Here is a 25,725-nt window from a genome sequence, read left to right as displayed (position 1 = left end):
TATCTTCCCCTGGTGGTGTCTTCCCTATTTTTGGAGGATCAGATACACACATGCCTGTTTTATATTACTCCATTGGGCCTCCAATGGGCCCACAACGTCTCCCAGAAGTTAATTTGTGGTCTCTCTGTCTAGCAGAAGGGAGAGCGGGTGGAGGGAAGAGGGAACACAATGAACTTGGCAGAAGAAGGGCAAGGGTCTGAAAAGTCAAGACAGTGTGGAATTCTCCGTCTGTGTCTGAAGTCAGCCTGGCTAGCTGACCTTTAGCCTGTTTTTTTCCAGACTCCTCTCTCTTTCTCTAAGTAGGAAGGAAAAGGTTAACCCTATCTGAAGCACATAGGTCATAAATGTTTTATACTGTTTTAATTTAGCTGTACAAGGGTCAATATTTTAGAAGCAATATTCTATAAGATGTGCTGGTACTCAAGCATTAGAACATTTGAGGTGCCGGTAATCAGTACCAGTGTGCACCAGCTCATTTCAAACTCTGGATAGATGTTTCATGTATGTGCTTGTCTGTATGTTTCTGAGTACAAAATGTATTTAAGAGAACAGGGAAAGCTGAGAGGTGTGCTGCAATCTGTATTAAATGTCTTCAACCGTTTATAAATACCACCACAGCAGGAAACCAGGGACAACAGCCAGCCTGTTAAATGGCTGTTACACACACACACACACACACACACACACACACACACACACACACACACACACACACACACACACACACACACACACACACACACACACACACACACACACACACACACACACACACACACACACACACACACACACACACACACACACACACACACACACACACCCATACACACCCATACACACCCACACACACACACACACACACACACACACACACACACACACACACACACACACACACACACACACACACACACACACACACACACACACACACACACACACACATTGGAATCAAGACGAAGGTGCAAGTGATCCTACACCATCCTGCTCTTTACTGGGGACATCTCACCTCCAGAAAACGCTGTACTGACAGACAGTTCCACAGCCCTGGTCTCGGATCAGCTTTCCCTTCCCGATCCCTAACCTTACTCATTAAGATTAAACAAACACACCTGACCCCAGATCAGCGCTCAGGGGCTACAATGTCCATTTACATATAACTGACCCTGGCCCGAGCCAACCCAGGGAGTGTGCCATGTATTTGCCACAGGGGAGTTTGACCGGGCAGACACCGAACAGAACTGCCAGAACTTCTGGCGGTGTGGAAAGTCATCTCACCTCACCTTAGGCCTTGTCATTCTACTGCCGACATGACAGCGAACCACAGACCCACTGGCTGCCGTGTTCAGCCCCACAGCGGTCGCTCTACGCTACACAGCAGCTGTTTACATTTCACTTTTAGCACAGAGCTGTCATCAACCTTTTGAGGGACACCATTATAAAATTAGATATTTAAAGTAAGTGGCGGGGGGGGGCTGAAGTCAAGTGGAAGACGGAGGACAGGGGTTCACTATTAGGTGACATAGTCTGGTGTTCTCCGGTGTACGGTGCTGCGCCTTTTGTGAACCCACTGTGGCTCGTTATAGGTGTCCTGTTTCAACTCTGACCTTGGGGAAGCAGGTTGGTTGGTTGGTCAATAGTCACTGTCTTTAGAATGGTATGGTGGTGGAGACAGGCGGTTATGTGGTTATGACTCTGGTAAGCTCGCTGGATCAGCCACAGGCATTAAACCTGTTAATGTTCTGATATGACTAGTCTCTTGTAAATTTGGTTCTGGGTGTCCAGATGATGCCATGACAGGCCCGTCCAAACCACCCAATGAAATATGATGAAACTAAACAAGTCTATTGTTACTATGAGTTAGTGGTGGAGCAGGTTGCAGGGAGGTTATAAACAATTTGCAGTGGGGTTTTATAAATGGATATAAACAGTATATGTGGTATTTTATGGCCATTGAAAATGCATGTAGTTGCTCATCAAAGCATCTGGAGAAAACCTCTATGTTCATAGGCTGGTTATCAGTGTTTTGTGTGTTATGCATTAGGGAAAATCAGGGTTAGGATCAATTCGAATTTAAGGCAGTCAGTTCTGGAAGTGATTTGAATAAAACATTTAGAAATTGAAAAGCTTAAAAAATAAATAGCTTTGACGTTTCATTTATTCAGAAGTCATTGAAAAAAAAAAAAAAATTGAATGGAAGAAGAGTTTATATCCAAAATGCTATATCCAACAATTTTTCACATTTCAGTTTTTTTATCAGAAATGATTGCTTATGGATACCTTCATACTGTACTGTATGTGTGTCAAATACGACTGTTCTCAGACGTTTAATTAAAATATTTTAGATATATAGTAAAATGTGTTTTTCCGAGAAATGCTATATATCTGTTGTTTAGCTGGAATGGAATGGTTCGCATCCTGTATATTTGACTGTGATATGTGGTTGTCTCACCTAGCTATCTTAAGATGAATGCACTCACTGTAAGTCGTTCTGGCTCAGAGCATCGGCTAAAACCTAGCAGGACTACTTATTTCTCTGAGAGTGAGGCGGATATAAGATTTAGTAAAATGATTTGTCTCTCTGAAATGAAACCATCAAGAGATAGATTTTAAACAAATACATGTCTGTCATTGAACAACCCCATGCCATGATTAGACAGTGAAAAGTCACACAAATCTCTTTAACAATTTCTTTAAACAATAAAAGCTAATTTACCAACATTTCTGAAAATAAAAATATAGCGTTTTGGAATGAAACTATTTTCAGTTTACTCCCTTCAATTTGAATTGACCCCACCATGGGAAAAAATAAAATATTTACCACAAGAGGGGGAAAAGAGGATTTAAAATCCCTATTTTCATTCCTATAGATTATTAATCCAATCATTCATGACAAGATGAGTACAGTGCAGAGTGCAGAAAATAGAAAACATTAGCTTAAATTCTGTTGACAAAGCTGATGTACAAATTAGCTCAACTAACCTGTACCCCCGCACACTGACTCGGTACCGGTACCCCCAGTATATAGCCTCGTTACTGTAATTTATTGTGTTACTTTTAATTATTTTTTACTTTGGTTTATTTGGTAAATATTTTCTTAACTCTTCTTGAACTGCACTGTTGGTTAAGGGCTTGTAAGTAAGCATTTCACGGAAAGGTCTACACTTGTTGTATTCGGCACGTGACAAATACAGTTGGATTTGATTTGATTTGTTATCAGCAGGCCCAAAATCCCCACGTCTTTTTGTCTGTTAGACCTCTACAGAGAACTGTACTCTTCTCTTCCTAAAAACCTTAACATGTCTGCCAACAAACATCCGAAAGTGATCATTCTAAAAGTCAGTTTAGTGTTAAGCCACTGGGCCATAACTTGCCAAGGAGTTCCAAACCTGTATCAAAACCATGCAGTTCAATGCATTGCAAATTCCACAGACCAGAGTGGAGCTATCAACACATAAAATGTCAAAGGATTCTTTCTTTGTGAATGGACTCTAGCACATCTGTGATTTAAATCGACTAATATCTATCTACCAGAAACCAGAATCAAATCATGCCTATCGCTCTCTGTAATATTTCTTTAGTATCTTTTTCTATTTGCTGGAGCTTCCAAGAAGAGCAAAGTATAGAGAAAGAAAATGGTATGATGAAATTCATTGCTTATTCAACCATGCCAAATTTGTATCAGTAACTCACACTTTTCAGAGACAGAAGGAACAATAGGATCATTAGAAAAGCAAAGCTCATATCGCGGCACATATCCTAACATACTAATTACCCGGCACACAGTTTGAATCTGTTTATTATGCATGAAATAATCTAATGTGATGACTGCAATAATGATGCGCACACAGATAATAAGATAAAAGAGTGGTAACCAATTATGTACAGAAGTCACAAAAGTCTTTGTAGTGGAGAAAAGCTCAGTGATAGACTAGGTTGAAAATGAGTACTGTCTCTACATACTACTCTACATAATGTACTGCCAAGCTTGAATTAACATCTATAAAATGTCTGTACGACAATACATTTAGACATTTTATTACAATTCATATTTTCTTTATTTACTGCTATAAAGTAACCGTGATAAGATGAGGTTAGTCACGTAATTTAAAGACAATGGTAAATGTCTAAATGTTTTACTATATGGAAAGTGTTAATTCTATTGTATGTTGATAGTTGGATAATTGGAAAATAGGAACTAGGGCCATTGTTTTAAAACACATAGTCTGAGTAGAATAAATAGGTGTTCTCTCAATCTCTTGGTACAATGGGTATAAGGAAGACAGGGGAACTCTAACATGGACAATAAAACTACTACCATTCTTTTGTCGCCAACTGTTCTGTGTGCAGATTCCTTTAGCGTTTGTGTCTGTTATGATAATATTTTTCAGAGCCTGTGCATCCACTTTATACATCTGCCATCTTGTTTACATTCTGACTTGAAAGTCAACAACTTGATGCCTTGGGTCCAATAAAACGTAACAAATGTGAAAGAACATAAAATAAGGATTGGCGTGTGTGGTTTGGAACAGCCAGTGGGAAGTAAGATGCATGTTGAGTCATAAAAATGCAACCACTTCTTAAATCAGAACTGGCATTAGCCTAAAAAGTCTTACAAACACACAGCTTTCATTCACGTGGTGCGTGTGTGTGCCATTAAGAATCAAGGCATAAGAGTCCCCACATTCATACACAGTCGTTTCATTTACATTTCACTGTATTTAAGGTTTAGATTTCATATTAACTCCCTTTTTTCAAGTCTGAATGAAATTCCTGGACACAAAGTTCAATGGGATCTCCATAAACATGTCACTGAGCATTTCCTGTTGAGGAGTGAAAACCTGTAGTGTTTAAAAGTCGTCCTTAGATTGCACAGATCTCAGATCAGCTTACCCTACCCAAAACCTTAATCATTCGAGGTTACTCTATACTATTTCTAAGAAACCTTGTCCTTGCTCACAAACCACCCTGGCCCCCTTGGGCTCTAGCCCTCCAGCAATACAGGAGCATGCTCTCTTGTAGGGAGGCTAAAGTAACACAGGCTAGGGCTAAACATGATCTGCTTGCAAAGGAACTGAAAGAGCAGTGAGCTATTCAGACATTTCTAACCTATCCTGCAGGGCAACCGGCCACAACTTTACATTCTCACATTAACTGAGTGATGTCACAACAAGTCTACTTCGCTTCTCTATACAAGAACTAGAATGTGCAGAGGAATTGTGCAAGCATACTCTGTGACTGAGCAAGGGAAGCATCTGTTGAAATTCCAAACAAAATCTAAAAACTTGAACGAGGAAAACAGCAAAAGAATCCAGTCTAACTGACTAAAAGCGAAGTGCGAAGGGACTGATTCTCAACGCAATCGTGTAGCTTTAACATAACGTCAGTGTTCTTCTTACTCACCTATTGTTTTCTCACACACCCTCACTGAGTGCCAGAGTGCCAGACTCATAATTTTCTGAAACTAATGGGGTGAGAACAAGAGAGGGGAGAGCAATGATTGAATTATCTGAATATAGCAGATACGGCCTTCTTGGTGTACTGTGCACTTTGCAAGTTGACGTTTTCTCAATTTTGGTTTCAATAAAAGTTGTCAAAGACCATTAAAGTAACTTGAGGAAGCATGTGTATGAATCGCCCACAGTTATCTGAGGCTCATCAATTTGGAAGGAGATTATTTTCTTAATTAACTTCTCTATTTGAGGATTAGGGAACAGAATGGGAAAACGTCCACAAACTTTACTTTGAACAAAAGCATATTTCAGATCCTTAAAGATTGGACAACGTGAAATAAGTACAGTATCAACTATCAAGTACATCTTAACATGTTGACAAGCTGAATGTAAAAAATTGCTCACTTCCATCCCCAAAATAGACTGAAGAGTTGGCTTTAGAGGGACCTATGTTTTTCAAAGACCTGCATTGCCTAGAACCCGTAAATCATCTAATATGTCAAAGCCGAGAGAAGCTGGGAGCTTTACAGTCTCCCTACGGGCAAAATGCACTAATGTACTATATTGCGGAGATGAAACGGTACTCCTTAAAGTATTTTGGAGAGTCAAAGTCTAGTAAAACATAAGACATAACATTACCAGGGAGAAATAAAATGCACTCCCACTAGTCAACGTCAGCATACAATCATGGTGCTTTTTACAAGGAATTGGACCACATTGAGGAAGTCATTTGTAGTTAATAAGTGAAATTTCCACTAAAACGCAATACAATAAATGATTCTGTCATTGCCGCTTAAGCGATGCTTTCAGTCCTTTGATCCACTGCTTCTGCTATAACAAAGCCCATCAGAAAAATGTCCTTGATTTCCTATGTCAGACGTTGCATCTGGCTTTTGATAATAAACCTCTATGGACATCATAGGGAGAACAAAAACAAGATGTACAGATGGATTTGCAGGGAAGGAAACTCGATTATAGACTAATGTTAAAAAGCCAGGAGGTGAGAGTACAGAGGGGAAATATTGTCCTCCAAACCAGTGATGTCCTGTAATACAATACACTGAGAAATACACAGGAAGTATACAGTAAGGCAGAAAGGGCTGAGTGATGTCATTCCAGCAAATTGTGAGAGATGGCACTTCTTAGGACAAAATGGCACTTAGGAGATTGCATCCATTCAATGAACCTGTGTACTGTTTTTCTAAGTACAGTCTACTACTGTCTAATGCCAATCATCAACATAAGGAAATGGCCAACCAGATTCCATTAAGACAACTGTAGGCACATGGTTACCACCAAGGAGTAGTACTCTCTCCACGCCCTCTGTGTCTCGGCCAATGCTTTGTAACACAGCCAGTCAAAATGTCTAGGAAACTCGAGAATGACATTTCACACCTCAAAACTAATTGTGGGAATATGAATGGTAGCTCTAGCTGTAGTTTTAACCTACATTCCAAGAGTCTCCCACTAAGGGTGTATATTTTTTAACCAACTGTAGAGTTACCATATTGCTGCCCATACATGTATGTATTTTTGGAGAAGGGAGCTCACAAATATGCGGCATCCATAACGGTTGGTGTGATTTTCTCTGCTTTGATCTGCTGTTGAATAAAAATCAAATATTTCTAACCTCACCCTGCTCAGCTGTTACCAGGGCTCTTGAATATAATAAATTCAGGATTTACTGGCAGGCTTCATATTTCTCTCTGTGAGGCTGTATTAATTTATTAGGATTATCTGCATTCCACCAGAGATAAAAAGCAAAAGCACAAAGAGGTTTGCAGTCTTGTTAAAGGTCTTTAAATGCAGAATTAATAATAAGCTGCTGCTAATTTGATTTAGCTTTTGATCCTTGAATAATCATTTTTACAGTAAAAAAACTACTTGATTTTGGTGTGAATAATAATAATCATCATCATCATCATCACCATCATATTGTAAAGAAGTTTAAATGTACTTTCAATAAACGTTATTGTCATTATTGCCAATAAATAGCTGTATTCGCAGCTTGACTATGATCTATCACACTATAATTACATCCACTTCAACTAAACACAATTAAAAACATCAGCATTCTGTTTAGTGAGTTTTGCTTAGTTTCAGGAATGTCTTTTACTTCATTTCCTCATTCTAGAAAAGGGCAATACGATCAAAGTGCTGATGCTAAAATCATTAGCAAATGACTAAATCTTTTATTCAATGCTATGACATGCTGTACTCTTTTATAGTTATAGACTCATATCCAGATCTCCAACCATGATGGTTGTCTGGACAACCTCTACATAACCATAAAGATCTTGCCTAGTATACTTGGTGATATGATGATTTTGGAAAGCATATTGTTAAAGTAATAGGAACTAAATCCATTCACATCTGTTGGTTGCTATTCAAATGTAGTGGCTTTGGAAAAATCCTTGAAAACATCTCAGAGAGTTCTAATGCATTTTCATGACCCTATCTATTTTCAGTCCTTCTGCAGACTGAGCAAGCAGCAGCGAAGGATCAGCCAATTGCACATGACACAAACAACATGGCAGATCGTTAAATACATCCACTGCTCCTCTAGAGCATAAATCAAGCAAATTTGTTTCCTCTCCATGTCGCTCCCCGGTGACGGACTTAGAGTTAGAGCGATGCCAACGCAGCAGTAGTGGGATAATGGGGCGAGGGATAAGGTATAAAAGCATCCAGGGTCGTCCTTACACTGAGCCCTCCGACGGTTAAAGCAGGCCTCGTTCCTCCTCAAGAGAGCAATAGGGATCAAGCAAGCTTAGTGAGCCTGGCCGGTGAGGGCCCCTGATGTAGGGGCCACAACATGCATCCCAATCATCTCGAGGTCTGCTGGTGTGCTGCACTATGGAGGCCTGTACAGCAGAGAAAAAGGGCCAAATGTTCCCGGGGATAGAACAAGACCTTGGTGCACTCCAACGCGATACACCCAGCAGACTAAGGCCTCATGAATGATTTCAAACAAAACAACTCTCTCTCTCTCTCTCTCCCCTTCTCTCTCTCTCTCTCTCTCCCCTTCTCTCTCTCGCACTCTCTCCCCCTCTCTCTCTCCCTCCATCTGACTGCTAAGACGAAGATTATGAAATGGGGTTATTAGTTAGAATGAGACCTGAAAAACCTTGATGGTTTTCTCATAGAAAATTATGTATTTGTTACTTTCGCACAGTGAAGGAGGTGGTATTAGGGGCTAAGGCAAGGAAATACCAGGCATTTGCACATCGCTTAAATTTTCTCAATCGCTTTATGGCCACACATAAATGCACAAATTGGTTTATAACATATGCTTTTCTCGCTCTGCTTATTTCCTTCATTTGTGCGACTGAATTACTTTATTAGTGATTATCCCCAAAAAGCTGCAGGAGAGCACAGCATTGCACGTAATAATGTAATTGACCCATAAACTGGGGAATGGGAATATGCAAATAATGTCTGGGTGTTTTGTATCTGCAGTTTTGCCCCTGGGCTGCTTGTCCCATGACACAAATCAGCAATTAGGATCCCAGCAGGGTTTTGGAGCATCTAAATTGTCAATACCCCGATCTACCAACATTTGGAATCATGTGGGGTACACAACAACATGGCACAAGCACTAAGGATGAGTAGTTTGTGACAAAATGGAGATTATAGTGGGTGTGTGTGTGTGTGTGTGTGTGTGTGTGTGTGTGTGTGTGTGTGTGTGTGTGTGTGTGTGTGTGTGTGTGTGTGTGTGTGTGTGTGTGTGTGTGTGTGTGTGTGTGTGTGTGTGTGTGTGTGTGTGTGTGTGTGTGTGTGTGTGTGTGTGTGTGTGTGTGTGTGTTATTTGACTCTCTTATTTTCCACAACTAACTTTTTAATTATTTGCTTGGATCATGAGTCTGATATTTATTTTACAGGCACAAAAGTTACATTCATTCTTTGACTCATATTCTTCTGTCAACACAAATACAGACAAATTCAGAAAATGTATTGTTTATGGTCATAGTCAAAGTTCAAACAAATCTGGTCCATTGAAGTGTTTACGACTGTCCCATATGTGGTAGATACCTAGGGGACTAAATGCCTGAGTCACTAGCTTTTGTTATGTGACTTGTGAATACATTGCCGCAGCTATTTTATTACCATTTCTTGCTTGGTAACGTGAGTACAACATGCAAAGACATCAGATTTGGTATTTATAAAGGGACAAGGGTCACTGTGCACAATACTGACCCTGCATCATGTTCAACACTATACCACAAGGACATTCAGCCTTCTTGAAAGTTGATTGAACAGGGCCCTTTAGTTGAATGAGGCCTAAAGATTAGCTTTCAATATTACATGTTTTACATATTATATGTTTCTTTACAGTAGTTTTACACGTTTCATGTTTACAATTACTTGGCATGTACATGGCTTATTTTCCAATTTCCAAATAAGATGCAGATTCTGATTTTGCTCTAAATATAAACTGCTTTGAATTATGCTCTCTGAATATAACTATTATCAGAATTTGAGAGGTTGTATGGAATACTCCTTCAAAGGGAGTTTATATAATCATTTTTGTGGGAATATCTTGTATGTATATATCAGTTTAGTTTAAATATAAATAAACAAAAGTGAATTAATATCAGATGCAGGGTTATACCCAATAATGCCTCAAATACTTTGACTAAATAAAACCATAATAGAAGACCAAACATTGCAAATGGGCACATATTGAATGCATGAATTGTGAATCAGAACTCACTATAATGTTCAACAACTTTGAAGCTTAGAGGGAGAAAGACAAAATAGCTTAATTCTTTATCATCTATACATGGCAATACATTGTGAATACATGACTGGGGTCAACTCCAAATTATGTGACATTTTGAGAGTGTTCGTGTCAAATGCCCAGCCCACTAAAAGCCCAGTCCTGGAATAGACAAGTAATCCAAAATATAAAGTATATATAGAGCGACTAGGCATTGAGTCGTGGCACACAAAGAGCGCTAATGTTCAGTCTGGAGAGGTCTTGCAGGGTATGCCTCAGCAATGAAAAGCAAACATTGTAGTCACTGAGTTGATGACAGCCACAAGCCATTCACTTATCAAGATAGAAAGATAGAAATACAGTAGCTAATAAAGTGCCAAACTTAATTTATTTTGATACACGGATTAAAGTCATCCAACTTGTTGACTAGGGCAATTAAATAACTATAACAATATTTTACAAGATGCTATTTCAGATTAATTCAAACTAAAACACTGACTATAATGCATACAAATAGGGCAGTGGGTTGGATTGCTTTGTTGGAGCGCCAAGTGCCAAGACTTCAAATTATCTAATCCAAACCACATAGCGCTACAATAAAATCTTTAAAACTCTTTGCCATGCTCAGGCTATTGCAAGATTTGACTGACAAGCAACAACCAGCGTACAATTTGTAGTTTAGACAAATTGGCAATGATTAGGCTACAATGACTAGCATAACGCATAACATATGTGCCATAAACGCAAAATAATGCGCTTCAATTGCCTATACGTGAATATATTATTAATGTAGCCCATTTGTCACTTATAAACAATTTTGTTGACTTTCATACTCTTATATATTTACGTTACATACATTAGCAGTTGTTTACAGTGAATTTGGGATAGCTTATTGATGCCAAACGGGACTATTTGTAGCCTAAAGTTAGTCCTATACTATTACTTATTTTACCAGCCAGGTCTGACAGCAAAACGTGTTTTTTTCCTTAGAGAAGAGGAGATATTTCTTCCACCTATAGCCCATCTATACCAATAAGCTTATGAAAATGATCAGATCGAATACAATGAAGTTTAAAGACAATCATCCAGCTGAAAATCTATGAAAATTATAGACGACTCGATGTAAATATGAATAAAATCCATATCCATGAAATAGGTCTATCATATAGGCTATGCCAGTCAAAACATATTTGCAAATATAACTAATAAAACAACTAAATATAGACATGCATATTAATTAATTAATTAAGAAATAATTATTCAATGAGCATGAATCCATTGTCGGAAAGCACGTTCAGGTGCAGTGTCTAAAAATGTCTAGTACAGTCTTCGATAATTCTCTCTTCTCCATATCCCTTGAAAACTAAAGTGTCCACGCAAAACGAAAACGCCTAATGCCATTATCTGAAACATTTACATATGCTATTTTATTAATCCAAACGCTGCATCAAGCAAAAATGCTCGTCTTTCCATCCAGTACAAAAATGTATCACCCTTCTCTGTTCTCTCTTTCCTCTCCTCTTCCCTCCCTTTCGCACATGCACTCTCTCCCTCCTCCCCTCTCTCCCTGTCTATCTTGTTCTCTTCCCCTCGCTCTCTCTCTCTCTCTCTCTCACTTCCTCCCTCTCGCTCTCTCTCTCGCTCTCTCTCTCTTTCCCTAGCATGGCCCTGTCTGTATGAATAATGTGCTGCCTTTTGTAATGACGCTGGAGTGTTAGCCTGCTCCATGCTCTGACATTGAAAATGAATGACAGCTTACCTGAATGCCAATCTTCATCAGACTGACACTAGGCTGACAACACAGCCTATACTCCCCTGCACAAGCAGTGACGTGTACCATGTAAGACCCCTCCCACCCCCACCCCACCACCACCCCTGCCTCCTCTGCCTCCTCGTAGCCCCCCTCCCATCACCTCCACTGGTCTCCCACCACAAACCCCGGCCCTGCGCATCTCCATCTATTCAAACCGCGGAGTCTGCCGGCCCCCTGTCGGCGCAAATTAAAAATTACATATTGACGGTGAGACAAGCAAGTGATGGGCTACATTCATTGGAAACATTGTAGCAGACATCCTAGTATGAGGATGGATACATTGCATAACTTCACAATGATGACACACCAGTGAAAAAAAAGAGCTAGGCTATAGGTCTAGGTCTGCGCTATTCATTATTCATAATGATATATTATTCCAATATTACAGTGGCGATAGAATACAAATAATATTATGACCATAATTTCTAAGACGTATCATGTTCAGTACGTGTACTTAGTCCCCTCCTTTATTCCCTGTTCACCCACGACTGTGTGGCCAAACACGACTCCAACACCATCATTAAGTTTGCTGATGACACAACAGTGGTAGGCCTGATCACCGAAAACAATAAGAGGGCCTATAGGGAGGTCAGAGAACTGGCAGTGTGGTGCCAGAACAACAACCTCTCCCTCAACGTGAGCAAGACAAAGGAGCTGATGGTGGACTACAGGAAAAGGGAGCCGAACAGGCCACATTAACATCGACGGGGCTGTAGTGGAGCGGGTCGAGACTTTCAAGTTCCTTGGTGTCCACATCACCAACGAACTATCATGGTCCAAACATACCAAGACAGCCGTGAAGAGGGCACGACAATACCTTTTCCTCATCAGGAGAGTGAAAAGATTTGGCATGGGCCCCCAGATCCTCAAAGGGTTCTACAGCTGCACCATCGAGAGCATCTTGACCGGTTGCATCACCGCCTTGTATGGCAACTGCTCGGCATCTGACCGTAAGGCGCTACAGAGGGTCATGCGAACGGCCCAGTACATCACTGGGGCCAAGCTTCCTGCCATCCAGGACCTATATAATAGGCGGTGTCAGAGGAAAACCCATAAAATTGTCAGAGACTCCAGTCACCCAAGTTATAGACTGTTTCTCTGCTACCGCACGGCAAGCGGTACCGGAGCACCAAGTCTAGGACCAAAATTCTTCTCAACAGCTTCTACCTCCAAGCCATTAGACTGCTGAACAATTCATAAAAATCACCACTGGACAATTTACATTGACCCCCCCTCTTGTACACTGCTGCTACTCGCTGTTTGTTTGTTACCTATGCAAAGTCACTTCGTGCCCACCTGCATGTATAGATTCCCTCAACTAGCCTGTACAAATGCACACTGACTCGGTACCCGTGCCCCCTGTATATAGCCTCGTTATTGTTATTACTATTGTGTTCCTTATATTATTACTTTTTATTTTAAATAAAAATAAATAAATAAAATAAATACATGTTTTCTTCTTCTTGAACTGCACTGTTGGTTAAGGGCTTGTAAGTAAGCATTTCACGGTAAAGTGTACACTTGTTGTATTCGGCGCATGTGGCAAATAAAGTTTGATTTGATTTAGTAGGCCAATTTAAGATTTTGTCATAGCCTAGCCTTGGTGTCAATGCTCATGAAATTGGAAATAGGCTGGATATTGTCTGAAAAGCATTTTGCGGCAGCCTGTGATTGAAATTACCCATGTTGAATCACCAACATAATCATGACCACATTAGTTGGATTTATCGTGGTTATACAATTGTAAAAAAAAAAAAAAAAAAGAAGCATCCAAAGTTAAAGCCTAGGTAGTTCATGGCAAATAAACACAAGCGAGCCTACCCAATTTCAGATGCAACTTCAGCTAGGACTAGAATACACTACACTTCCCAGCATTCTATTCGGTATTTAGTAACAACCACTCGGTATAGTTCTTTGCCCTTGTGGTCTATCCTATGAAATTGAAGGTTATTTGTAACCAAGAGAGCCGGTTGGTAGTTGCTAAACAGTTCGCATGCAAGCGGTTGGTAGGCCACAGTTGGAATGTTTGCGTTCACACACCATTATCATGAGCGGTCTCGAACAGTGAGTAAATTATTTGGGAAGGAAGTTCGTTAGTAACAGTACGCACGCACAAGCTAGCTGTTTAGCTAGCTAACAAACTATAAAAATAAAAAAAATCAAACCTGACTGTCAACAGCGAGTACAAAATGCCAGTTCAAACGATGCAATTGGCATTGTACGATGCAACTCGTTTTGTAGAAACACAATTTCACGCAAATAGCTTTGCTTGATCAACAACACTAGCTAACTAACATAGTTAGATAGCTCATTTGAATCTCCTCAAGACCAATGTGAGTAGTTAGTTAGCTAGCTAACGCGTTAGTCTAGCACTTTGATTTGGTGAAGCATGGCTGGTACGGTATTGGGCGTGGGCACTGGGGTTTTCTTCATTGCTCTTATCTGGATTGTAGCTTTCGTGCTGGGGATGATCCTCTTGAGAGCTACTGGACCAACTAAGTAAGTTGTGAATACATACACACATGCAGGCCTAACTTAGCTAGATACCTAAACACATTTTAGTATTTTGTACACATTATCTTTTGCTGATATGATGCCAGTGAACACTGTATAGCACTTTCTCATTTGCATTACCCTGAATAGCCTACTTCTACATCTGCCAAGTGGTCTGGACTTTCATGTCGATTGCCAACCTGGTCTTTTGGTATTTTATTATGATCCCCATTAGCTGTTGCAAAAGCAGCAGCAGCTACTCTTCCTGGTGTCCACATGAAACATGACATAATACAGAACATTAATAGACAATAGCAGCTCAAGGATAGAACTACAAACTTAAAAAAAAAAAAAAAGGCTAACTATAGTATTTGTATTATTCTGTACTCCCCATTTAGTATATGTTTCGTGTGGTACACTACATGACCAAAAGTATGTAGACATCTACTTGTCGAACATCTCATTCAAAAATCATAGGCATTAATGGAGTTGGTCCCCCTTTGCTGTTATAACGGCCTCTAATCTTCTGTGAAGGCTTTCCACTAGCTATTGGAACATTGCTGCGGGGACTTGCTTCCATTCAGCCACGAGCATTAGTGAGGTCGGGCAATGATGTTGGGCGATTAGGCCTGGCTCGCAGTCAGCGTTCCAATTCATCCCAAAGGTGTTCGACGGGGTCGAGGTCAGGGCTCTGCAGGCCAGTCAAGTTCTTCCACACTGAACTCGACAAGTAATTTCTGTATGGACCTCGCTTTGTGCACGGGGGCATTGTCATGCTGAAACAGGAAAGGGCCTTCCCCAAACTGTTGCCACAAAGTTAGAAGCACAGAATTGTCAAGACTGTCATTGTATGCTGTAGCTTTAAGATTTCCCTTCACTGAAACGAAGGGCTTATCCTGAACCATGAAAAACAGCCCCAGACCATTATTACTCCTCCACCAAACTTTACAGTTGCATTGGAGCAGGTAGTGTTCTCCTGGCATCCGCCAAACCCCGATTTTTCCGTTCGACTGCCAGATGGTGATGTGTGATTAATCACTGCAGAGAACGCATTTCAACTGCTCATAAGGACAATGGCGGTGAGCTTTACACCACACCAGCTGATGCTTGATGTTGAGTGTGGGGATCTTAGACTTGTGTGATGCTGTTCGGCCATAGAAGCCCATTTCATGAAGCTCCTGACAAACAATTATTGTGCTGACATATCTTCCAGAGGCAGTTTGGAACGCGGTAGTGAGTGTTGCAACCGAGGACAGGCGATTTTAACGCGCTTCAGCACTCGGCGGTCCCGTCCTGTGAGCTTGTGTGGCCTACCACTTCGCGGTTGAGCCATTGTTGCTCCTAGATGTTTCCACTTCATAATAACAGCACTTACAGTTGAGTGGGGAAGCTCTAGTAAGTCAGAAATGTAAAGAACTGACTTGTTGGATAGGTGGCATCCTATGAAGGTGCCACGTTGAAAGTCACTGAGCTCTTCACTAAGGGTTAGCTAACATGCTAAGTAGTTGCAAATTAGCTAAAAAGTTGTAAGTAGTCAGTTTATACATTTCTGAAGTTATGAGATTTGAACTCGCAACCTTTGGGTTGCTAGATGTTTGCGTTATATGCCCAACCCGACAAACCACCCTATTTTAATTTTTGCAGTAAGTAACCATCTGTTTTATGTAACAATACCAAACGTAACATCAAATCAAGTTTATTTTATATAGCCCTTCGTACATCAGCTAATATCTCGAAGTGCTGTACAGAAACCCAGCCTAAAACCCCAAACAGCAAGCAATGCAGGTGTAGAAGCACGGTGGCTAGGAAAAACTCCCTAGAAAGGCCAAAACCTAGGAAGAAACGTAGAGAGGAACCAGGCTAACATATCATACTAATTTGAGTGTCCTGGACTAAACTATGTTAGGTCTAGTCTATGAGACCAGGCTGTCATGTCACAGGTGGTGTTGTGGCATGTCCTGTAATCATAGGGTCATCGGTGAATGCCCCACTGACTCTTCCACCTCAATCCCTTGGCCTACACTTTTGAGGATTATACAATGATTATACTGTACACATTTAGAATTTATTTCAGAGATGATATTAAATAGTTAGGCCCTACATCCTTAGTGTCATTTGACTTTAGACTAACTGTTATTTCCACTGATACCAGCTAGGCTACATGTTTTTCACTACTGCTGAAATGGTCTGTCATGATTTTACTGAGAAAATTAATTGCTTCACTAAGGCTGCCTTTAGACAGCCAGACAAATTCTGATTTTGTTTTGCTACACTAATTGATATTTTGACCAATCCATGCGATTTTTCTTCACATCAGATATTTTTCTTTGCTGATCTGATTGGTCAAAACACCAATTTGTGAAAACTATGATCAAAATTGGGCTGCCTGTCTAAACAAAGTGTGAAAAGGGGTTAGTTTACTGGTTACAGATTTTATTGGGTTGATTGGAGTGCCCTTGGCCAAATTTGCATTAGTCCTACAGAACACCCAATCAAGTGATTACTAGGAAAATTATTTAATGAAGAATAAAACATTTTCCCTTTGTACTGTATACAGTAAAACTCACATTATGGTGGGAATACCACCTCTAAGACTATGAATTAGTCTGTTTGAGAAGGTTTGAATCCTAAGCAACCTGCCTACACATTGTTTGAAGTACAATAGACCAACATAGCTACTAAGTAGGTCAAAGCTGTGTGCTGGAATACCTTGGTAGAGAATTGGCCACTGACCAATCCCTATTTCACACTTAGTTTTTGTGTTTAATTTAAATTATATATCTGTATTGTTTTTGTTGACTAACAGCTTAGGGGTCATCCCTGTCTTCCTGCTGGCCCTCATTTCCACTCTTCTCCTGATGTTCTTCCCCCGCAGCTCAGAGACCCTATCACCATTCAAAGACTTTGAGGTAAGCTATAATACTGTAATCACACACACACACTTGCAAGTGAACTGGAGCTGGTTGCCTCAATAGTTGCCTTGTCAGAGCAGTTGGTTGTTGTTGGCACACTTGGGCTTCAAAGGCTCTCTTCAGAAGTGTGAGCCACTGGTGTCATGTGTTTTCTAATATTGATACTCAAGTTGAATAGGGTACTAACAGCAGCACCAAAAATTGTACTGGCCACACAGCACTTTACTGTGCACTGGCTGAACGTCACTCAGGATTACACATACACTGTTATGTTGAAATTGTAGTGTTGAGGGCTACCCTGAAAAAATAAAAGTTAATAAAAAACATTTTATGTTTGTCTGCTAAATCACTGCAGTGTGGTGTAGGCTGATTTTTAATGGAGTATGAAGATCTATTGAATTTGAATAGAGTAGTTGAGCTCATCAAATGATTCCCCTGAACAACACAGAGGGTTTTGTCCCAAACAAGTAAACTGCAACATTTTTAAAATCATCATGGCTTTTGTTTTGTGGTCCATGTATGTAGGCCTAGCAGAGTGGCCTGCTGGCCCTGGCTGCAGAGCTGCATTCAGAACATGTGGCGGTGTGTTTGTCGTAAAGACCTGGTCTGATTTATCTCTCCCCAACAGCAGCACAAACAGACTGCAGTGCTTTCCTCCTGTACCGCCTGCCAAATAACGCAGGCAGGTCCGCCAAGCTGCCACCCCACAGAGGGCACCGCCAGCCTGGCCAGTTTGTGTTAGGTTTGTGTATAGGAAAACCAGAACTACAGGGAGACATGAACTGCCTCTCAAATGACACCCTATTCTCTATTTGGTGCAGTACTGCACTAAATAGGGATTATGGTGCCATTTGGGACGCATTCATAGTGATGTAGGCCTAGTGTCCTGTTAGTTTAGGCCAATGGGCAAGATCACCTCACACATGGACCTGAGGCATCAGATTCAGGCAATCTATTTTTGACTGCATGCATTCATAATCATGTGAATACATTCAGGATTTGCTGTTCTGCCATGATACTTTTTAAGGATTTCTATGTTCCCACAGCAAAGTGTTAATGTAGTTAGGTTTATGTAGTGAAATATTAATTGACTTGTGGATGAGTTTCAAGTCTTTGGAATGTGTAAAAAAAAAAAAAAGAAACTATTTTATTGATTTAAAAGATTACCGGTGGGGTAAATAATTTGTAGGCCATATTCAAATAAAAAATAAACAAGCATAGCTAAGATCGTTTTAATTCTGCTGCCTATTGCACATTGTAAATAGTTGTCTCAACTGGAGTACTAGCTATCATTACATCACAAACAATGCCAGTAGGTCTATTGAAATAAGGGGGTATAACAGGCAACTATCTTGTAGAAGGCTGTCTTAGAAGAGGCTCAACCAGATATTCCATACTACAGAGATCCTATTAAATTACATTCTATGTTTTTATGTGACTTACCTCCTAATAACTAGCTATTGTGTGTGTGTGCTAAAATAATATGCACCGTTTAAATAGCTAACAAAATGTCTACATGGACGGTCTGCTTTGACCCTCTATACACACTCACTCTATGCACATTCTACACACTCACACTCTCTCTTAATTTGCTCACACACACAACGTGCACACACATTCATACTGTACACCAGTAGAGGCTGCTAAGGGAAGGACGGCTCATAATAATGGCTGGAATGGAGCGGATGGCATCAAACACATGGAAACCATGTATTTGATACCATTCCGCTCCAGCCATTACCACGTGCCCGTCCTCCCCAGTTAAGGTGCAACCAACCTCCTGTGCTCTACACACACACTCTCAATCATCATATATGCTGCTGCTAGTCTATCATATATCCTAGTCACCTTACCCCTATACATGTCTACGTCTATCAATCCAGTACCTTAGGGGTAAGGTGACTAGGATATATGATAAACAGACTAGAAGCAGTAAATATGATGATTGAGAGTGTGTGTACAGCACAGGAGGTTGGTGGCACCTTAATTGGGGAGGACGTGCTCGTGGTAATGGCCGGAGCGGAATAGGTGGAATTGTATCAAATACATCAAACACATGGTTTCCACTTGTATGTGACAGAGAGAGAGAGAGAGAGAGAGTGTGTGAGTGTGTGTGTGTGTGTGTGTGTGTGTGTGTGTGTGTGTGAGAACACGAGTGTAAGAAACCGCTAACCTCTCCCTGTTAAACAAAAGCAAAATAACACAGTGCCAATTAGGGCCTGCCCCAGTACCGAGCAGTCGGATGCCACATTAATAAAACATGGGCTCCGCTCGCCGACTAATTGGCAAATAAGAAAGTAAGATGCGTTAAATGAGAGAACACTGCATTCGCCAGAGACGAGTATGTATCCTAGTATGTATCCTATCTTTTGAGGAATATTGGTCTTAATGTATTCAATACATTTTTTTGTGTCATGAATCATTTGTGTTTTTGCTATCAAGTTTCAACATGGCAAAATAATCTTTAGTTGAAAAGACATTTCAAGTGGATGATGCAACATGTGATCATATTGCAGACATTGAGTGATCACCTGAAACCCCACCTCTTTAAGGAATACCTAGGATAGGATAAAGTAATCCTTCTAACCCCCTCCCCCTTAAAAGAGTTAGATGCACTATTGTAAAGTGGTTGTTCCACTGGATATCATAAGGTGAATGCACCAATTTGTAAGTCGCTCTGGATAAGAGCGTCTGCTAAATGACTTAAATGTAAATGTAATCATTAGCTTTAAGGAAAGCCTTGAATGACTCACATCGCTATTATCAAGTCTCTTGCACCATCATGTCAATTTCTTGAATGAGGCCATGTTTGCTTGAGTACAATATAATAACTACTAAGTCAAGTCAGACACTGTGATATGTTTACCAAAGTCCATGTTAATGGCCCAATGCAGTTGTTTTCATCTCAATATCAAATCCTTTCTGGGTAACAATTAGTACCTAACTTAGCAAGAGCAATTTCTCAAGAATTAATATTTTACTAGGACTGTCTGAGTGGGGAGGGGAAAACTAGCTGTTTAATGGTAGAGGGGTTTGGAACGCCGTTTGTTATTGGTCTAACTAATTGACCTTCTGATGTCAAGGCAGGCCAAAACTCTATCCCACCAAAACAAGCTGACATTTCAGGCGGTCTTTTCAAACACCTCTTACACTAAAAGGGCATTATCATAATTCTCACAAGTTCACAATATTATTCCACCCTTATAGTGTGCGCCTATATAACACACACAGGGAAATCACGTTTTTGACTGCACGGGGCCTTTAACATTTGGCTTATAGTGAAACGTAAGGGGTAACCTGCCTTGCCTTCCATTTTCTCCCTCCCCAGAACTGATTGCAGTGGCTCACTTGTGACATCTGTTGGAAGAAAGAGGAATTACACCGACCATTTAAACAAGATACCCACTTATCAAACATACACAAACCATCTATCCTAAACTAACCCATTTATCATCAGTTTGTACTTATTTGATAAACCAATGAACTGATTACTGTCTGAATATCTCTTTCCTCCTGCAGACCGTAGACACTTTCTTCATCAGCCGATACGTCCTGCTGTCGGTGGCCAGCGTAGGCTTCTTGGTTGCTCTGTTCGGCCTGCTGCCCCTCCATTTCCTGGATGCTGTCTATGCCAAGCCCTTGAACACACTAGAGCTGAGTGGCCAGGCCAAGTTGGCCTGCTAGACTGGTGGCCAGGGCCCAATGTGCAGCGCTGGAGATGAGAGGAGGCCAACTAAGAGGGGCCCTAGTGAAATCGAGCACAGGACAGGTTGGCAACCGAGCCCAAAAACAGACAGGGCCAATGTTTTCTCCGTGATCGACTGTTTGTTGTTGGGGGGAATTTTGGGCCAACTGAAATTAAAGAGGCTACTATGTTCTTTGGTATAGGCCACTGTAAACATAGACAATATGTTTTGTGTTTATGGATAGCAATTAGGCTACTTTGAATTGTGGTGGTGGAGTAGCACTTGCATCAATAGAATGCATTTATCTCTATTGCCTGATTCAGAAGTTCAGAGGATAAGACTGATAACTGTATGTATATTTTTGACATTCACTTTTTTTTCCACTTGTATTTATAAAATAGTTCTATTGTGATTTTTAGGAGAACTTTATTAAACATTTCAATGTTGTTAATCTTGCCTACTGAAATCTTTCTTGCTACTAGAAGTGTTTGAAATATAGAACTTCGTCATCATACTAATTCTTTCTCACAAAATCATCCAGCATCAAAATGCCACTAAAGAACTGAGGCCTAGTCCTGTATTAGACCCTGTAATGAATATGCATAGCGCTTGTTGTCTACATTGTTCAGATGCAGCCGGGTGGCATTTTGATTGAATCTGGCTAACTAAGATCTCTTCTGTGATTACACTCCTCATAACTGTCTGATTCCTGAAGTCTCTCAAGTCAGTTGAGCTAATTGAATGCAGAGAGAACTGTCAGTAGCGATCCTGTGATATACTGTGATGTGAAGTAGTAGCCCTCTCATGTAGTTTAAATGGAGTGAGTGTGTTCATTAACTCCGGATGCATTCTGTGTTCTGTCACATTTGCCAGCATTTAAACCAGATTGCATCTGCACTCGACTACATTGAAATGTAAATTTTTCGACTGACTGATGCCTTCCTTCTTTGAAAGACTGTCTCATACTCCCAAAGAATACAACAAAGCGGGAAAGCACAAATTCTGGGTGGGTTTCCTCAAACAATGTGTGCTACTGTTTTGAAGTTATGTAATTTCGGTCTCAGATAAAACTGCATGAATGCATTGTACAACTTGCACTCTCCTTATCTTCACTAATCCTAAAAGTAGATGTCATACTGTATCTCTGGACATGTAATCTCCAGGACGGCAAATTAATCATACAGTATACCAACTATCCCGTAACATTCGCACACTAACAAAATGGTAAAGTGTGATACTGGGAGGCCAGTTGTAGTCATATGAAAAACTACACTACATGGACAAAATAGTGGATTCGGCTATTTCAGCCACACCCGTTGCTGACAGGTGTGTAAAATCAAGCACACATCCATGCAATCTCCACAGACAAACATTGGCAGTAGAACAGCCTTACTGAACACCTCAGTGACTTTCAACGTGGCACCTTCATAGGATGCCACCTTTCCAACAGGTCAGTTTGTCAAATTTCGGACTTGCTTGAGCTGCCCAGCTCAACTGTAAGTGCTGTTATTGTGAAGTGGAAACGTCTTGAAGCAACAATGGCTCAACCGCGAAGTGGTAGGTCACACAAGCTCACAGATAGGGACCACCGAGTGCTAAGCGTGGTAAAATCACCTGTCCTTGGTTGCAACGCTCACTACCGAGTTCCAAACTTCCTCTGGAACATATTTCAGCACGAGTTGTTTGTTGGGAGCTTCATGAAATGGGTTTTTATGGCCGAGCAGCCATAAACTTGACTGGCCTGCACAGAGCCCTGACCTCAACTCCATGGAACACCTTTGGGATGAATTGGAACGCCGACTACGAGCCAGGCCTAATCGCCCAACATCAGTGCCCGACTTCGCTAATGATCTTGTTTCTCTATGGAAGCTTGTCCCTGCAGCAATGTTCCAACATCTAGTAAAAAGCCTCCCCAGAAGAGTGCAGGCTGTTACAGCAGCAAAGAGGGCACCAGAACTTGATGATTAATTAATTATTTGAATCAGCTAGGGCAAAACCAAAACGTGCACCTCATGGGGTCCTGACGATCGAGTTTGGGAAACCCTACAGTAGGGTTACACCAGGGGTCTATTATTGCTAACATAACACAATGAAACAAACATGGTTCCTTTGCCCTTTAGGGTATAGCTAGTAACCTACAGATGTAAGAAGGATGCCAGCTCTCCTGTTGTCATCAATCATTTGTTTATCATACCGTACTGTTGCACATTGACATTATTATAGCACTGCTAATGATTCCACATAGTATGAAGCTTTTTGCAATGTAGGGGCTCAATTACAAGTGCTCAGCCCCCCTTTTGGAACCTAGCAGCCCCCCCCATTTAAAGTGTGAAGCCCGACGGGACGTGCAGTGAAATTCCAACCAGGATGATGAAAGCGAATCTAATGAATCAAAACCAATCCTATTAGTTCCGGCCCACGTTTCACCACACAGGCCTTTTTTTACACGGTCAGGCCCATCTACTATGAACGGTCCCTCTCACACAGGCTGGGAAACGGGTGCTGGTTGAGCCTTGCCTGGGATGGATCTGAGACCAACCCAAGGGGGGGCTCCTTGCCTGGGATGGATCTGAGACCAACCCAAGGGGGGGCTCCTTGCCTGGGATGGATCTGAGACCAACCCAAGGGGGGGCTCCTTGCCTGGGATGGATCTGAGACCATCCCAAGGGGGGGCTCCTTGCCTGGGATGGATCTGAGACCAACCCAAGGGGGGGCTCCTTGCCTGGGATGGATCTGAGACCAACCCAAGGGGGGGCTCCTTGCCTGTACTTGAGCGTGTGATTTCCACAAAACATGATCTTAGCCATAGAGGGGTAGAAGAACGGGTAATACTTTACTTGACACCCAGTGTCATAACACGTTATGACACGGTCATAACCAAGTCATATGTCATAACAGCTGTAATAACCTGTCATAATATGGTCATGACACATATATTTAGACCTGTTGTGACATATATTGCATTATTTTATGGCAGGTTATGACACCTACATAAGAGTGTCTAAACTCATAAAACCTACCACACAAGGCAAAACATTCCATTCCACCATAGCCTACTTGTCAACAGTATGTTGATGTTATATAACATTTTCTTAAATGGACAGTATTAAATGATCATTGTTATTGCGCACACATTGATGTCAGACATGCACCTACCCCAATGCTCTGTTTCTGATGACTGAGTTGAATGGAGGAGCAGATTTCAGGAGAAGGGCATGTACTTGATAGGCATTATATGATTATGATGGTCATAATGCTTCTTGACAGTGTATTTTTGTGTAAGTTATTTCAAATATAATGGTAAAAAATAAGTGACTGTAAAGAATTCCTTCCAGCATCAACAATGGACTTTTACATTTTTTTATTTAACCTTTATTTAACTAGGACTTTCAAATGAAAGGAAACTTCTTGGCAGGGAAAAAAATAAATTTGAATAAATGTGGGTTTTGACACTCTGTAGGTGTCATAACCAGCCATAAAATAACCAAATATGTCAAAACAGGTGTAAATATATGGGTCATGACAGGTTATGACAAGTTAAGCTGTTATGACACTGTTATGACCGTGTCATAACGTGTTATGATGCTGGGTGTCAAGTAAAGTGTTACCGAAGAATGTCATAGAGTGGTAGAATGTTTTGAAGCATAGTGACACTTGTTGGATAGGATTTACCTCTTAGTGTAGTCAACGAATGTGGCATACGCGTTGAAATGTAATCAGAGACCAATTTATTTTCAGATGTGTGGGGGTTGTCGTTGAAATGGTCCTTTTGAAAGGTTTTTTCCTGCAACAGCAGTTGGTATTTCAAGGTCGCAATGCAGCAGATGCCACTGATTACCACCACATCTTTCAGATGCCTCAGGCTCCAAATCTGACAGTTACAAGGCCTGTGCAAAATGCAAGCCCAAAGTTCTTTGCTCCAGCCGATCCTAGTGCATTTCCTTGCTTTATCTTTTAAAAAACATAACTCTTTCTCACTCTTTCTTTTTGCTTTATCCCTTCTTCATTTTCAATTTTGTTAACAAACTCCCAATAGGGAGTGGGAAAATGGGCAGAACAAAGCGTCTGGGGGTTTAAGGTTCACTTGGAACCTCGATCCAGAGCCTTTGTATAGCAGCCAGCTGGACATACAAAGAGATGGGGAGACTGGAGAGAGAGAAAAAAAGAGGGAGAGAGATGTGGGGGCAAAGAGGTGTGTGCAAAGCCCAGGATGTGGGAGTGGGTGCTTGGTTTTGAAGCAGGGGAGGGTGCTCCTCCTCACTAGATCCTGTATTGAGATCCACTCAAGCAGAACTCCTGCCTTTCACACCCCCACCCTCTTCCTTCCTTGTGCGATATGGCCAGTTTCACCAAGCCTTTCTGCTCTCACTCAAGCTAACCCTGAAGACCCTCTATCAGTACTCCAATATCCTGACCCAAGGTTAGAGCATCCCATCCATGCCGTTTGATAGGAGACAAGAGCTCATGGTTTAGCAGTGGCAGTATTGACGATGGATCTTGGATCCACTCAGCTGGCAAGTTTCCAGCAGGCCTCCATTGCCAATTTGTTATAGGTTTCAAAACGTAATACATTTTTTGTTGAGAGCTTATACAGGGGAACGTCAAAAAATGTGTGAGCTGCTTCTAAGTCTTGAATTTGAATTAG

The 25,725-nt window shown here is 41.0% G+C and overlaps 2 protein-coding genes across 3 annotated transcripts in view; one reads left to right on the top strand and one right to left on the bottom strand.

The window, feature by feature from the left end:
• LOC139536729 (homeobox protein PKNOX2-like) overlaps positions 1 to 12,014 on the bottom strand; it is a 132,364-nt gene extending 120,350 nt beyond the window's left edge. Inside the window, exon 1 of the mRNA XM_071337328.1 lies at positions 11,936 to 12,014. The gene's annotated coding sequence lies outside the window, so the exon portion shown is untranslated. The remainder of the gene's footprint in view (positions 1 to 11,935) is intronic.
• A 1,848-nt stretch (positions 12,015 to 13,862) lies between these two features.
• Positions 13,863 to 21,531, top strand: LOC139537575 (transmembrane protein 218-like). Of its 2 annotated transcripts, none has more exons than XM_071339045.1 (3): positions 13,863 to 14,488; positions 17,289 to 17,391; positions 20,914 to 21,531. In XM_071339045.1, exons 1-3 carry the CDS (start codon positions 14,379 to 14,381, stop codon positions 21,076 to 21,078), a joined length of 378 nt encoding a protein of 125 aa, XP_071195146.1. In that variant the 5' UTR covers positions 13,863 to 14,378; the 3' UTR covers positions 21,079 to 21,531. The 2 variants fall into 2 exon arrangements, with proteins under 2 accessions (XP_071195146.1, XP_071195147.1); XM_071339046.1 differs by having other exon boundaries at positions 13,872 to 14,053.
• The last annotated feature ends 4,194 nt before the right edge of the window (positions 21,532 to 25,725 follow it).

This window comes from Salvelinus alpinus, chromosome 13 (assembly GCF_045679555.1).
Source record: "Salvelinus alpinus chromosome 13, SLU_Salpinus.1, whole genome shotgun sequence".
Classification (NCBI taxonomy): Eukaryota; Metazoa; Chordata; class Actinopteri; order Salmoniformes; family Salmonidae; genus Salvelinus; species Salvelinus alpinus.
This window is presented reverse-complemented; position numbering and strand designations above follow the sequence as displayed.

Coding starts and splice junctions, on each gene's coding strand:
- LOC139537575 (XM_071339045.1), top strand. CDS start 14,379: ATGGCTGGTACGGTATTGGGCGTGGGCACTGGGGTTTTCTTCATTGCT. Junction 14,489..17,288: donor AGAGCTACTGGACCAACTAA/GTAAGTTGTGAA, acceptor GTTGACTAACAG/CTTAGGGGTCATCCCTGTCT. Junction 17,392..20,913: donor CACCATTCAAAGACTTTGAG/GTAAGCTATAAT, acceptor TTCCTCCTGCAG/ACCGTAGACACTTTCTTCAT.